The sequence below is a fragment of the Juglans microcarpa x Juglans regia genome, chromosome 2S (genome assembly GCF_004785595.1).
Source record: "Juglans microcarpa x Juglans regia isolate MS1-56 chromosome 2S, Jm3101_v1.0, whole genome shotgun sequence".
In the NCBI taxonomy this organism is placed as follows: Eukaryota; Viridiplantae; Streptophyta; class Magnoliopsida; order Fagales; family Juglandaceae; genus Juglans; species Juglans microcarpa x Juglans regia.
The window spans coordinates 30,795,205-30,810,213 of record NC_054597.1 but is presented as its reverse complement, the minus strand read 5'-3'; the positions used below and the strand labels follow the sequence as shown (position 1 = coordinate 30,810,213).

The 15,009-nt window shown below is 33.2% G+C and overlaps 1 protein-coding gene and 1 long non-coding RNA gene across 7 annotated transcripts; one reads left to right on the top strand and one right to left on the bottom strand.

Annotated features, from left to right (window-relative positions):
• Positions 1 to 1,091: 1,091 nt before the first annotated feature.
• Positions 1,092 to 7,157, bottom strand: LOC121252548. 5 transcript variants are annotated; one of them, XR_005938237.1, is made up of 7 exons: positions 6,529 to 7,157; positions 6,352 to 6,429; positions 4,937 to 5,451; positions 4,760 to 4,848; positions 3,317 to 3,474; positions 3,111 to 3,195; positions 1,092 to 1,462 (listed from the first exon to the last, which is right to left on the bottom strand). It is a non-coding gene; the product is annotated as an uncharacterized LOC121252548 (long non-coding RNA). The 5 variants fall into 5 exon arrangements; XR_005938239.1 differs by having other exon boundaries at positions 4,947 to 5,451; positions 6,529 to 7,156; XR_005938241.1 differs by lacking the exon at positions 6,352 to 6,429 and having other exon boundaries at positions 4,947 to 5,451; positions 6,529 to 7,156.
• A 427-nt stretch (positions 7,158 to 7,584) lies between these two features.
• LOC121253255 (SPX domain-containing protein 1-like) lies at positions 7,585 to 11,656 on the top strand. 2 transcript variants are annotated; one of them, XR_005938382.1, is made up of 4 exons: positions 7,585 to 8,004; positions 9,573 to 9,699; positions 10,568 to 11,139; positions 11,230 to 11,656. XR_005938382.1 is itself a non-coding variant. In XM_041153251.1 (3 exons), exons 1-3 carry the CDS (start codon positions 7,693 to 7,695, stop codon positions 11,020 to 11,022), a joined length of 894 nt encoding a protein of 297 aa, XP_041009185.1. In that variant the 5' UTR covers positions 7,585 to 7,692; the 3' UTR covers positions 11,023 to 11,656. The 2 variants fall into 2 exon arrangements, 1 of the variants encoding a protein (XP_041009185.1); XM_041153251.1 differs by having other exon boundaries at positions 10,568 to 11,656.
• The last annotated feature ends 3,353 nt before the right edge of the window (positions 11,657 to 15,009 follow it).

The window sequence follows — 15,009 nt, the reverse complement described above, 5'->3', positions numbered from 1 at the left end:
AATTTCTAAATAAAGATTTTTTCTCAAACGCACTTCACATAATTAAATGAAAAATTTCCTAATTCTATAGCTCAATAGCCTTAAGAATGTGAATGCACACTTTTCTAAAATCACTATGGCTTCACTTGGATTCGGAAATTTTCTCATCTCATCTCATCATTATAAATTTTCTAAATTCTCACATAAAATATAATAAACAATTCAAATTTTCAAATCTTAATTCAAGTTTTTCAAATTCCAAAACAATAATAATATTATAAAATAATATTCTAATAATATTTTTTTTAACTTTCATCTTTTATCTAAAACCATCTCATCTTATCTCTAAATCCAAACCAACACATATCACAATTCACTCATTTATATATACAAAAGTTTATTTTATGTATATATTTTTCTCACGCCGGAGTCCATCAAATTGGAACAAAGAGTTAGGGCATGTTTGGAAAAGATCAAATATTTCTAAAATTTCTCATAACTTCGTTTTCAAACACTACTTAAATGCAAAATACTTTTCTATTTCAAACATTAAATTTCTCACCTAATCGTTACCTAATCATTACTTAAACACAAAAATCAATACAATTTTATAAATTTCAAACAAAAAAAATATATTTAAATAAGTTTATCTATTCAATTTCATGAACTCCAATATAATACATATTTTAAAAAATATTTTTATGCACTTTTTTCTATCTTCTTTCTCAAAATCCAATAATATATCTTTACTCAAATTATTTTACTACCATTCATAAAATTTTAAGATACAAACATCTAAATGCTTAGTCGATCTTGAAAAATGACCATGCTAGAATTAGAAATCACACTCATAAGTTCATTACCATCCGCAAATTAAAAATAAAATATAAATAAAAAGTAAAAGGTTCATACATGTATAAGTAATATTCTAATAGTAATGACACGTCCAAGGGACGTTTTTCAATGAAGAGAAAATATATATGTTAATTTTTTATATATATGAACTATATATAGATGGAAAATTAAATTAATATACACACCAAGAGGCGTTTGACTAGTTGGGTGAAACAGTTTTTTTACAAAAATAGTATGGTTTTTACAAGAAAATTTGATTAATAAATAATTTAATGCATAAAAACAAAAACAAAGTTTGATAAAAGTTTACAAAATAAAGTACCATACATGCTTAATGTCAACTGTGTTTGATACAAATTTCCAAACTAAAATGGTACACAAATCATATATGAACCATAGTTCAATACATAATCTCGCATGTTGTGCACTTTTCTGCAGGATTTATTGAGAGGATATTGAATTTTTTGTACTGATGCTTGAGTTAATCTATATTTGCACCAAGTTGAATCATCCGATCTTTTTGGGAAGTTGTGTTGCAATATTCTCCCAGAATGATGCTGCCAAGACTACTTGGGTTGTAGTACCTTTCTCCTTGAGCAAGCTTCAAGAACTCATTAATGCTGATAGACTATAACAACCACACCACATAATACCAGTTTAGCATTAATTAGGACAAGACAGACAACCCAAGGAGAATGAAAAGCAAAAAAAATTAAGTCAAGGCCAGATCAAGCACTAAGCAGCAAATCATATGAAAGATATAAAACTCTTGGATAGACATGTCAAAAAAATAAAAATGAAATTTGATTTCTTTAAAAAGAAAAAAAGGAACTGCATAAACATTCACAATTTTTGCAAGACATGCTTTGCGCACAAGTTCCAAAATCCTGAAAGAGTATAAATAACTAGCAAAAAAGATTTAAAACTAATGGCTAGAGATTACAAGAATAAATTTTCAAAAAAACAATATGAATATTTTTCTAGTGCATCCACTCTAATGTTTGGTTTACCTAATCCAGTGTGGTTTATGTATATAATGGTCATTTCAATTGCAACTGCATGGCCAAAAAATATAAGATCAAACAAAAAGTGTAAATTGAGGATCTTATCAAATTATTAATTTTTTGAAACAATATGCTTACAAACTTAAGAAATTGGTTGTAGAGAAAATTTTGAGACAAGCTAGGGTTCATATATCTAGTATATGAAAGAAAACCATCATTCTTATGCCAGACCATAAAAAATCATATGAGGACAAGTCAAGCATGCATAGTAGCAGATACTCTAAAATCTAGGGTTTTAATGTGCATAAGAATGTGCATAACTACACATATCTCTTTGAACAAAAGAGTAATACTTTCTTTGGATTTAGGCACTACCAAAATAGAAGAATGTGCATAACTACACATATCAGGCACTCATTGGGAAATTACATCTGATAATTCAGATTTGACCTTTAGCAGTTAGCTGAAAGAGCAAGAGAATGGAAACAATTGTTTGTGAAAGAAGTAACTCACTTTGTCATTATTTTAGGTCCCACAAGGGAAAAAAGTAAAATACTTTGTCCCATTACAGGCCCTAAAGGAAACATCAAGAAAAAAAGAAAAAAACTAGAAGACTAAAGCATAAATAGTAGTGACTGTAATGTCTAAGTCACTTGAGCCCCATGATAAAATTTTAAATACAATCGAAAGGACAGTCACAATCATCATAAGTCAGATGAATAATATTATCATATATAATGTTGGGGCAAGCAATACAAAGATATTATGAGCTTAAACAAAACACTAGTCAGCTTACATATAGTGGTGGGATGGTTGCGATAACAAGGCTAGTAAATGTCATAAAAGTCCGCACATGATAAAATTAACTTACGATCACAAATAATAACAAAATCAACATAAATCATGGGTAATTGCAATCAAACTTAAGCTGGCATGTTAGGAATATATAGCACACTTAATGACTATCATAAGTTTGATTACAACATATTCAAATGAATCAAACCATAACCAATTCTTCTAGTGCATCCCAAAGAAGAAACTAATTCATCACCAATTTCTAATATGACTTTCTATAAAGTACCATAGAACAAATAACACCATTTTGAAAAATTACAGCTTCTTCTAATTTCCACAAGAAGAAGGCTCGTGTCCCTTTTTTTGTGGTTTTGGTATAACATTTTAGGGCACTTAGAATAAGCTAACTATTTAATCAAATAGGAGTACCACCACCAAAGAAGAAGCAACACAATCATTAAGGCAGTTGGTCCTTACCGTCCATAACTAGCATATGTTTGCCATCTCGTTCACTACTTGAATCTCTTGTACAGATAAAAAATGATTCCAAATCATTCACAAGCTGATTTCCAAAATAAGAAAGAATTGATCATCAAGAAATATACAATTATGTATATATAAACCAAAAAAAGCTGCCTGAGATTATTAAAGAACACATGAATGTATACAAAAACAATCATTACCTTATTTAATGACTTATTGACCATTGCTAATGTCAAATCAAACGGTTGTTGTGTTTGCTTTAGTTGAGAGAATTTATTTGAAAAAATACTCTTACCTTCTGGGCTTCTAACTTTTGTACAAGCTTTTGATTTTGATATTGAAGAACGGTAATATCAGGCTACATCACTGCAAACAGAAAACACAAGTTAAAAACAAACAAGATAATATAGAATACCATGTATATTTGGTAATCCACATGCAGTAGAAAACACTTGGTGAGAAAAAGTAATATCAGTATTATCATGTTAAAAGTAAAGTCACTGCATATAACTATTCCAACTGAAAAATCCTTCCAGACAAACCACCTTGTCCTGGTCAAAGAACCAAGTTTTACACCTTTTTTAGATTAAAACCACAATACAAAGAAAAACCTGAACACTTCTATAACCAAATTACAGATGCCAATAATGTTGGCAGAGAAGATCATATCAACCTCGATCATATTCAAGGTAAATAATTCTTGTAAAAGAAAAAGGTTGTTAACAACAGGAATGAAAGATTCCAACAAATTCCGGATCATTCAACAGAACATCCAACACTGGTCACAGAGTTTCAAGCTAACAATGAGAATTATATGCTCATAAAAGAGAACCATGCAAAACCACTCTAAGTGAATAAATATTTCAGATAAGCTAGATAACAAAATGATAAAATCCATGAACCAATGACTTTGACCCTGATCTCTGACTTTAGCCTTGCTCTCAAGGTTCTGTAAGTTCTCTTCTAGCTTTCTCAAAGATTCATCTTTGGATTTGGATTACTGCTTTGCTTTTTTAAGTTTTATGCAATAGAAATAAATAAGTAAATAAATCAAAGTTAAAATATAACTTAATCATTATTAATGTAACTTAAAAAAGTGTGAATGGTATAGAAGAAATGCAACTGTACATCTAGCTAGAGTTATTAGCCCTATGGAAGCTGTTGTTTAGGGAGCTTTAAACAACAAAGTATTGTAGAAGATACAAAAAACAGAAGCAACAAAAAAACATTAATTCATCTAGCAACAATGAATTGAGATGAAACATTTAAAATGGCATTAATTTCCAGATGTGCTTAAGCAACAAAGAAATTGTGTTGTCTTTGATATTTCAAGGATCTTATGAAGTATCTGTTAAAAAAAGTGAAAATAAAAATTAAGCTGTAGATAATGGACTATAAATAATGGAATTGAATCCAGAAGAGGGGAATTGATATTAAAGCTGATACCAGTATGTAAAGATAGCCCATGAACAATGGATAATAGAGCAAATAAATTGGATAGTGTGCCACAAGAACTAACAGAGCATTGTGAATTTATAGATAAAGACACCATTTAATTTTCATTGCATAACCAATGAATCCATTTGTATTTACAACATCTAGAGTTTAAAAAGGGATTCACCAAAAATAACAAGTGAATTTACCATGATGCTCTCATTTCTACTGGATAACCAAATGAGTAGTCTGTATGAATACGACTGCCAAATATATCCTTTGATTCTAGCAAGATTACCTTAAAAAAAAAATTGACGATATTAAGAAATTGTAGAAAGCAAGACACCTAAAGCTTTTAGTAAAGAAAAAGACATATACTGCATTACATATGATCACCTTAAATGATGCATCATTGAGGATATGTGCAGCTGCTACACCCGATTTACCATTACGAATGATTATAACTGAAGCTTTTAAACCCTGTTGCCTCTGAATATGGGAGGCAAATGTGCCTTGTCATCATACACATGCATATCAACATGGGAACAACTTTCTCAAGCACATATAAACTTAATACAAGATGAAAAGAGACACCATTTTCTTAATTAGAATAAATCCTTACTTAATTATTTTAGTTAAAACTCTTTCGCTCCATCTTTTTCTCCACACGAATTAAAATTAAATTAATAAAGAAACAACTATTAATATTGTAACTTGCTTAAGCAAGAAAAACCCATCCAAATTTTTTTTTTACATTAAAATATACAATTGGCACCCCAGGACATATCACATTAAATACAAGAATAAGGTTATATTTTTCATAGTAATCATGCCATTTTTTAAAAAAAAAAACCAATTTAATCATGGCTGATCTCGACTATTGAGTAAAAGCTCATCTTGACTGCAACAAATAATAAATCGTGTTTATTTTGCACACTAAAATAGTAACTTGATTTAAACTATTGCAGACAACATCAAATTACATTTGTGAACAAAACAGCCTTGAAAGGAACAAGTTGTCAACACCTTATTGAAGTTTCATTTCCTTGAAAAACGCTTTCCAGCTGCTCAACGAATAACTTTTTTGTTTTTATAAGTAGAAATAACTGAGAATTTTTTTTTCACATGGGATAGAAACAAAACATGTTAAAAATATAAGTGAGTATTAAAACTTCCATCATAAAACTAAAGACCACCGATCAGCATTTTATGATTTAAAACATCATAAATTCTTTTTAAAAAGAAAAAAACATTTTTTATAAGTAATGATTTTAAAAAAATAAAATTAAACCAAAACAGCAACATATCTATTCTTCCTGCAATATACATGTGGAAAATTAAATTTTGAAGAAGGCTCGTGCCAATGATTGCCCAATACTTCATGACCCCCTCATGGTCTATACAATACATGTCCTAAGCACTCTAACCAAGTTTCCAAGCAACCTATGTTCTTGGATAATAAAATCAATCATTTCCAAAACCAAGGACATGTCATTTATTCCCATAGCCAATTCATACAAGAAAAATAAAAAACTAAAGGCTTTATGTCATTGTCTGCCCAAGGCTTCATAACCCAATAATACTTACAAAAAAATTCTCACTAAAAATTAAAATTAAAAGAAACTAAGAAAATGAGGATCTTAGAGGAAAATATTTGTATAAAGATAAACCCAATATTGCAGAAAATCACGACATGCAAAGAAAAAAAAATATAAATCCATCTATTAAATTGTTGCATGGCATGCTTTCTAATTGTGTCGTGATCCAAAGCATTTATAATTAAATAAGGCATTTTTATAACCTGAAATCTCGCTCTCGTCATGCTCTAACCCAGATTCAACATCATATATATTCACAACCAGATTCGCAACATTAGCCCCTATACGCAATGAAAATATATGAAATAAATCTCTAGGTTAGGGCATTATAAAATTTATAGAGCAACCAATGATGGAGCAGTAATATCTGTAATACTTACAAAGCAACCAGTGACGGAGATCTACTGCAATTGAGATCGACGAGGGTTTTCTTTGTGTCCCTCTCGTAGACACCTTGAAAATTAAAATTATAAGAAACTAAGAAAATGAGGGTCTTAGAAGGAAATATTTGAGTAAAGATAAACCTAACGTTGCAGAAAACCACGACATGCAAGGAAAAAAAATCTAAACCCATTTATGAAACTGCTCTTAGTGGAAATTTGCATGTAACTTTGCATTGAACAAAGAAATTCTCACTGAGCAGAGAGGCTTCAGCCATCAGGGCCTCCAACACCCTACTCAAGAAAAACCAATAATTAAACCCAGACTCAGAAACAGAAAATCATAGAACAATTCTAACCAAAAATTGACTGGAACAAATTAAAACAAAAAAAAAAAAGAAAAAAAAAACTAAGTCAGAGCTAGGCAGCTTCTCTAGCCATGGACGGTGGAGGGTGGAGAGAGACAGAGAGAGAACACTACCGAAACTACAGTTTCTAAGGCGCGGTGGGGGAGATCAAGAAGAGAAACGACAAATTTAGCTAGAAATCGCAGATCAGGTTGAGGTCAAGATGATGGAAATAGAGGGAGAGAGAGGTGTTGGGGCTGGGTCTCACTACTTCGATGGTTTGAGTTTCAGTAAGACGAAGAGAAATCAATAGTTGAGAGAGAAGTGAAAATATCACTCATACAACGTCACACTACAAGATGTAAAAGATTAAAATACCCTCACATAATGGACACAAAATGTAAAAACAGAAGGATAAAAAAGATAAAATACACAAAATATAAACTACATACATAAAAGATGATAATTTTACTGTTCACTCTATTGCCCTTATATAGTCAGCGTAGATGTTTGTTTTGTTGCCAAAGTGGCTTCGGCCCTAATATATATTGCCACGTGGTATCTATCCCTGTCTGTGTCATGTCTGTGTCTCTTTCTCACTGCGTTTATAAGAAAGAATAAAACTCGAGATATGCTCTTATAGTCTTATTAAACCAACGGATATTCCACCAATCCCCCTCGAATATTCTGTTCTTAATAACGATATCTCACCCTCCCTTCTCTTCCCTATCTTCTGCCACTACTTCGAACATTTTCCTTCACATTCCGCTCCCGTCCTCTTACTTTCTTTGCTACCAAACACTTGCAACGCATAGACATGAAATTCGGAAAGAGTCTCAGCAACCAGATTGAAGAGGCTTTACCTGAATGGCGGGATAAGTTCCTGTCCTACAAGGAGCTCAAGAAGAAGCTGAAGCTCCTCGAGCCCAAAGGAGGCGATAGGCCGACAAAGCGTTCGAGAGTGGAGGCCGCGGAATCCACCCCCGGAAACGGCCCGAACACCTCCATAGATGAGAAGCAGAGCATGTCCAAGGAGGAGATCGACTTCGAAAGGCTGCTGGAGAACGAGCTCGAGAAGTTTAACACGTTCTTCGTTGAGAAAGAGGAGGAGTACATTATCAGATTGAAGGTATATCTTTTTCCAAAATCTCACTCTCTTTCTTTGAGAGAGAGTAGAAAATACGGTTGCGTACGTAAATCTCAATTCCTGTTTCGTTATCGTCTGTATTTCCATTAACTAGGCAGAGATCAATTGAAACTTTCTTAATCTTTTGACCCAATATATTGCCATTGATCATCTTAAATTGAAGCTGATCAACTGCTAATATTTGCGTTTGATCTAATCTAGTTCTTAGGGGAAACAGATTTTCCAGGAACAAAGAACACGTACACATTCTTTATTAAACCCAAAATGATAGCTATAATGTCGTCGTTCTTCACTATCTATCTATCTTGCACCGGTAGTAGTGTTCTTTTTGGCTCACACTCATGAGCACGTGGAAGTTTCTCCTCGTTTACTGGCAGAAGCCGTTACTCTTTTGTCGTGGCGTCGCCGTTGTTGTCGTGTACCCCGTTTAGCACTCACTCTCATAATCTCATTGTCAATGAGGTCTCCCCAGACGGCAATCTCGCCGCCGTCTGGTTGTAGACACTGGTACTTTGTGCCAACTGGCTACTTTCTACGTCAGCAACGTCTTTCCCCTTTCTAAACGATTCAAACGATAGAAAATGTTAAAAATAAGGAATGTCGTATTTATATTTATAATTTTATATCTATAATTATATGGCGTGGTAGTTATTGAAATGATAAAAATTTAAATTAAAAAATAAAAAACTGATAAAATACAATAGATATTCATGAATATATATAATATTGTGAATAAAAGACGTATAATAGGATCATAAGTGAAATAGCACTATTCTAAAAATAATTATATATATATATATATATATATATATATATATATACCTTTCAAGTCAAATTATAAATATATTATTTATTATATATTTGTTGCAACGAAGTGAATAACAAAATATATTAATATAGTGATTGATGTGATAAGTTTATACATAAAAAAAAATATATATTTTTTGTCTGCCATGTTTAGAAATAGAACATTTCAATCCATGTTAGAAATCACGGCTTTATTAATCCATCGATCGTTATGCCATTTCCTATTAATTATAGACTAAAGTGGGCGAGTAATGAAAAAGAAAAAAAGAGTAGTATCATCTTCAAGTCTTGCATCTTATTATTATATTATAATTATAATATGAAATCCGTCACGTTTATAAAAATATCAAACTTGAAATATCAAATACTTTTTAGGAAAATACTTTAACTACAAAGTAGTTACATAAAAGTAAATTTAAAAATTGATATGTCTTGATGTGGTACGTCAAATTGTAAATTTATTTAATTATAAAGTAAATTTAACGAATTTCATGAAATCACATCAGCTTGTGAATTTATTTTATATAATCTATTTGTGTATGTAAGAGTTCTCTACTTTTTATGGAAACTGATGCAATTAACTAGTTCTAGCTATATCAACAGCGTATATGTCAATAAATAAATTTGTATAAAGACTTATTCATGAAATAACAGTTATATAATATTTAGCATAATTCAATAATGTTATGATAGGTGTTGTCGTTGACCCATTAGTACTTATATAAGTGATGGGATTAATGCAGGAGTTGCAGGATAGGGTGGCGAAGGCAAAGGATTGCAACGAAGAGATGATGATACTTTGGAAGGAGACGGTGGATTTCCACGGAGAGATGGTTTTGTTGGAGAACTACAGCGCCCTTAACTACACAGGTATCTTTTTTATACGATAATTGCTATAAACATAAAAAAAAATATTACACAAGGTAAACAGCTCGTTACAAACTGGTGTGGTTTCGATCTACTTTATAATAAAATTAATTTTATAATTTAACGTATCATATCAAGCCAAGCATATCAGTTTGTGGATTTATTTTTGTGTAATTCATTTGTGGTAAAAATATTTTCCTTTTCATTTTTTTGTCTTTTTGTTTATGTTCTTTTAATAATAAGGAAAGATGAGGGGAAAATATTAACTAAAAACCTAATTTATATAAGTCTTAAATGTACAAATTCTGCATGAATAACTTGTTTGTTTTTAGAGATGAGATATGATGAGTTGAGATTAAAGTTAAAAAGTTGAATAAAATATTGTTAGAATATATTTTTTAATATTATTTTTATTTTGAGATTTGAAAAAGTTGAATTGTTTATTTTATTTTATATAGAAATTTAGAAAAGTTGTAACGATGATATGAGAGATTTTCAAAATTTTGGATTTTAGTCTTGAAAGCAAACTAGAGACTTTGAAGAGACCTGACCACTCATATGGCATGCATTTTTATGAATTTAGAAAAATTATAATGATGATACGAGAGATTTTCAAAATTTTAGATTTTAGTCTTGAAATCAAACCAGAGAGTTTGAAGAGACCCGGCCACTCATATGGCATGCATTTTTATGGCCCACCCTGTATTTATCTAATCCATCTATATGCTTATTGCTTTTTCTTTAAAGTTTGGTTTGATGAATATTCTTGTATTAGAAGTCGTCACGTTTATGAAATAGAGGCTTAGAAATGTTACAGCTTTTTGGAGGCATGCGCATGCTCACTAATTGACATGCATGCTATGATAAACAGGATTGGTGAAGATACTGAAGAAGTATGACAAAAGAACAGGTGCTCTCATTCGCTTACCCTTCATTCAGAAGGTCTTGCAAGAGCCCTTCTTCACCACCGACCTGCTCAACAAGCTTGTCAAGGAGTGCGAGGCAATGCTGGAGCGCCTCTTCCCCATGAATGATCTCCAGGCTCTGACGACGACCTCGCCAGCCAATAGGGATGATGCGTGTGATCCAGCGGCAACTTCGGATACTACCAAGAATGATGACATGCTCAGAATGCCAAAGGAATTTGCTGAGATCGTGTATATGAAGAGCTTATACATGAAGAGCACTATCTCAGCGCTGCGGGTTTTGAAGGAAATTCGGAGTGGGAGCTCAACTGTTAGCGTTTTTTCATTGCCACCGCTGCAAACCAGTGGGCTTGAGGAGACTTGGATTAAAGCTCCAATCCTGGAACAAGCAGCCAAGTAATTGGATTTGGGTAAAGAGGTTGAGACAAGTACTTACTTTTACTCAGGCAACTCTTACGATAGATGCCTTGGATACAAACACATGTAGAGTTCCAAACTCCACCTAAAATCAATATATATAAGTTGTGTAGTAACAGAACCTTTGTGATTTATAGAAGTGAATGGTGTTTCCAGATTTAGCACAACAAAAATTGGTTTCCATTTTCAGTTCCGAGTACCATGATCTTTAGCTGGTTTCATTCTCATTAGAGATGTTACTCCGGGTTACGGGGAAGCTCGACGATCCAAATGGGTTGGTACACATCATACCTAGTACGCAAAACCGAGGTACTTTAGCCAGAGAAGGGAGGTCCAAAGTGTTATGGATCCTGCTCAAACTCAAACATTCAACCTCAAAACCACTGCCACGACTCCAAGACTTATCAACAGTACAGCAACAAACTCAAGATCAGTTCCAACACTTATCAGCTCAAAAAATATAGCAACAGAAGATAGTGATCATTGGATAATTATAGAATGAAGTTTGTAACTTATATAGCACATAGCCTTTGTAAACATCATTTGTTGTACTCATTATCTTATCATGTAAAATCTTTATATTCTCATCAATGCAAACAGAGAATCATTCTGTCAAATTCAAAGTTTCATACTTCCTTACTTGGAACTAGAGCCGCCAGGTTCACACCATTTTCTATCCATGACATCCTCCAACAACCTATCACTAATCACTAATCTCTCTTACTAGCCTTTCTCTTCCTAGCATCACACACCCTGCAAATATTAAGTTGGATGATACAAGCTACATGATGTGGGTATGTCAGTTTCTACCCATTTTGCGATCAAATGGCCTGTTGGGCATTGTTGATGGCACAGAGCCATGCCCACCTGAGTATCAATATGTGCCTGACACAAAGGAGTATGATCAAACCCAATCGAATCTCAATCCTATTTTCACCATTTGGGAAAAAAAGATGATCAGTATATTCTGAGTTGATTTATCTCCACACTGTCTGAGAAAGTAATCTCTACTGTCTATGGGCTAAATAGCTCACGACAGATGTGGTCTGCATTGGCAAATCGATATGCCTCTTCATATCGATCTCACATCAATCATTTGTGTCGCCAATTGCAAAATTTCTGCCAAGGGAACAGTTTGTTCGTGTTGCAAAGTCCCTTACTAATCAACTAGCTATCGTTGGCAAGCCAATAAAAGATGAAGACTTAATCTTCTACATTTTAAGAGGCCTCAACTCTCACTATAATACTTTTGAAACCTCATTTTCCTTCCCCACAAGGGAAACCTCCATGACCTTGGAGGAATTTTAATCGGAATTGTTCAGCTTTGAACAGATGCTGGATAATCAAAACAACTCATCTGGCTCCTTTGCACTCTACTCACAGAAACCATCAAATAAGTAGAAGTATGGAAGCGCATCACAACCAGCACAAATACTCCTCTACAACCAAAGGCTCAAACTCAAAGAAGATTTATCATCCTATAGCCCAAGGTAAGCCAAATTTTGGACAAAGTACTACTATCACTAATCATGTCCCTTGTCAAATATGTGGTAGAAACAATCATCAAGCTCTCGATTGCTTCCACCGCATGGACTATGCATTCCAAGGTCACCATTCACCAAGTGAAGTTGCTGCTATGGCTGCCCAATTAAATTATATGCATGAAGACAATTAAAGAATGGCTTGTGGATAGCGGAGCTAACAAGCATATTGTTGCAGACTTGAATAAGCTAATCTTGCAACAACCATACCAAAAAAATGACATAGTTGCAGTAGGCAATGGTAGTGGACTCCACATAGCCTACACGGTTTCTTCTACCTTTCATTCTAACAATTCATTTTGTCATCTTAAAAATATTTTACTCTGCCCTGAGGCCTCAACCAACCTCCTCTCTATCAATAAATTTTGTCAAGATAATAGTTATTATTTTAAACTAACCAACACTTATTTTGTTGTGAAGGACAACCTTATTGGGAAGATCCTCCTCCAGATGGCCAATGGAGATGGGTTGTATCCTATGCAGCTGAAACCTCTAGCCAAAAATAAAAGCACACATGGCATTGTTGGGAATAAGGACTTCTGCAACAGTTTGGCATAACAGATTGGGGCATCCAAACTCTCAAGTTTTGCAACATCTTGTCAAGACCAGATAGTTACCTATGTCCAACTTAAGTCTAAATAAGTCTTTGTATAATTCATGTCAAATTGCAAAAAGTAAATAACTTCCATTTATTGAGTCTATTTGAATCTCGTCATGTCCTTTAGAACTTATTCATAGTGATGTATGGACATTACCTATTTTGTCAATAAATGGTTACAAGTTTTATGTACACTTTATTGATGACCACTCTAGGTACTCTTGGTTATTCCCACTAAAACATAAATTCGAGGTGTTTGAAACGTTTGTCAAATTTAAGTGTGTGATTAAAAATCTCTTCTCAACCAAAATTAAGCAACTCCAAACCAATTGTGAAGGAGAGTATACATCCACTCAATTCACTAAGTATCTTGTTGATCATGAAATTTACCATAGATTAAACTGCCCACATACATCCCAACAGAATGGAATAGCTAAAAGAAAATATAGACATGTCATTGAGACTAGACTTAGTCTTTTGGGGCAATCTCATCTCCCTATGACCTATTGGGTTGAAGCTGTTCACGCTGCTATCTATTTGATAAATAGATTGCCAACAGCTACACTTAAATTTGCATCACCCTTCACTAAGCTATTTCAGCAAGAACCAGACTACACCACCCTCAAGGTCTTCAGTTGTGCATGCTACCCACTTCTAAGATCATATAACAAGCACAAACTAGAGTTTCAAAGCAAACAATGTATTTTTTTGGATTACTAGTCAAATCAAAAGGGTTACAAATGTCTCGAATTTAGTCTCTCACAAAGTGTAAATTGCACATGATCTAGTGTTTGATGAGCTATGGTTTCCAGCACATGACCAACTTGCATTTACAACTTCTGCTCGAGAAGCATCTTCCCAAAAAGGTCATGTTCTCTTACCTTCTCATTTTTATTCAATAAATACTACCTTTAGCCATCTCAATGCCTCACTCTCAACACCATTGGCTCAAGAATCAATCATACAGACTTCACCTAGCTCCCTTACATCCATATAACATGCACAATCCAATCTATAGAGTATCTCAACCCTTAAATTGGATATTGAACCTTTAGCACCTGCCTCTCCTACTCAGCAGATAGAAAATCACTTTCTTCTCTCTGTTGAATCATCTCAACCAGCTGCTGAAACGACTCTTGTTCAAAGACTTTCACAACGAGCAACAAAGTCACCCCATACCATAACTAGCTCGATCCATGATAGTAAATCTTAAACCAAAAGAATTCTCAGACTCAAAAAGATAAATTTAATTACAAGAATTCTTTGCCAATCCATTTGTTCATCATCCTTAAAACTAACTTTTGGCATAGATCAAGGACTTTCCGGCCATCAAGATCCTACTTGATGTCACTCTTTTTCATTTTTCAAGTCTTATTCATGGTTGCCCTCCTTTTATATATATAAGTTGATTGAAACGGAGTCCAATGATCAAATGTAAAATCAAGCTAGCTTATTGAGTAGATGATAATAACAGAAGGAAAATGATAAATTTATAACTTTTTTACGACTATTTTACATAATTACCTTCCATTTTGACTTAATGGTCTCAATACCTTCCATTACAACTATTGGAAAATGCTCTCAATAACTCATCATGACTTACAAAGGAAAATGACTTGTAAAATATATAGTTGCAAGTATATCATTGCCCAATACAAAATAGTTCTAACTTTTAGTATGGCTATGAAAATTTTGATTGCCCATCTTTTGACAGTCATGATGAGTTATTGAGACCAACAAATTAGTCAAGATCCAACCAAACAAAAGATGGAGTGCGGTCCTCTTTGTTGGGTGGGATTTTGAGCCTGTGAGGTAGAAAACGTACTAATAT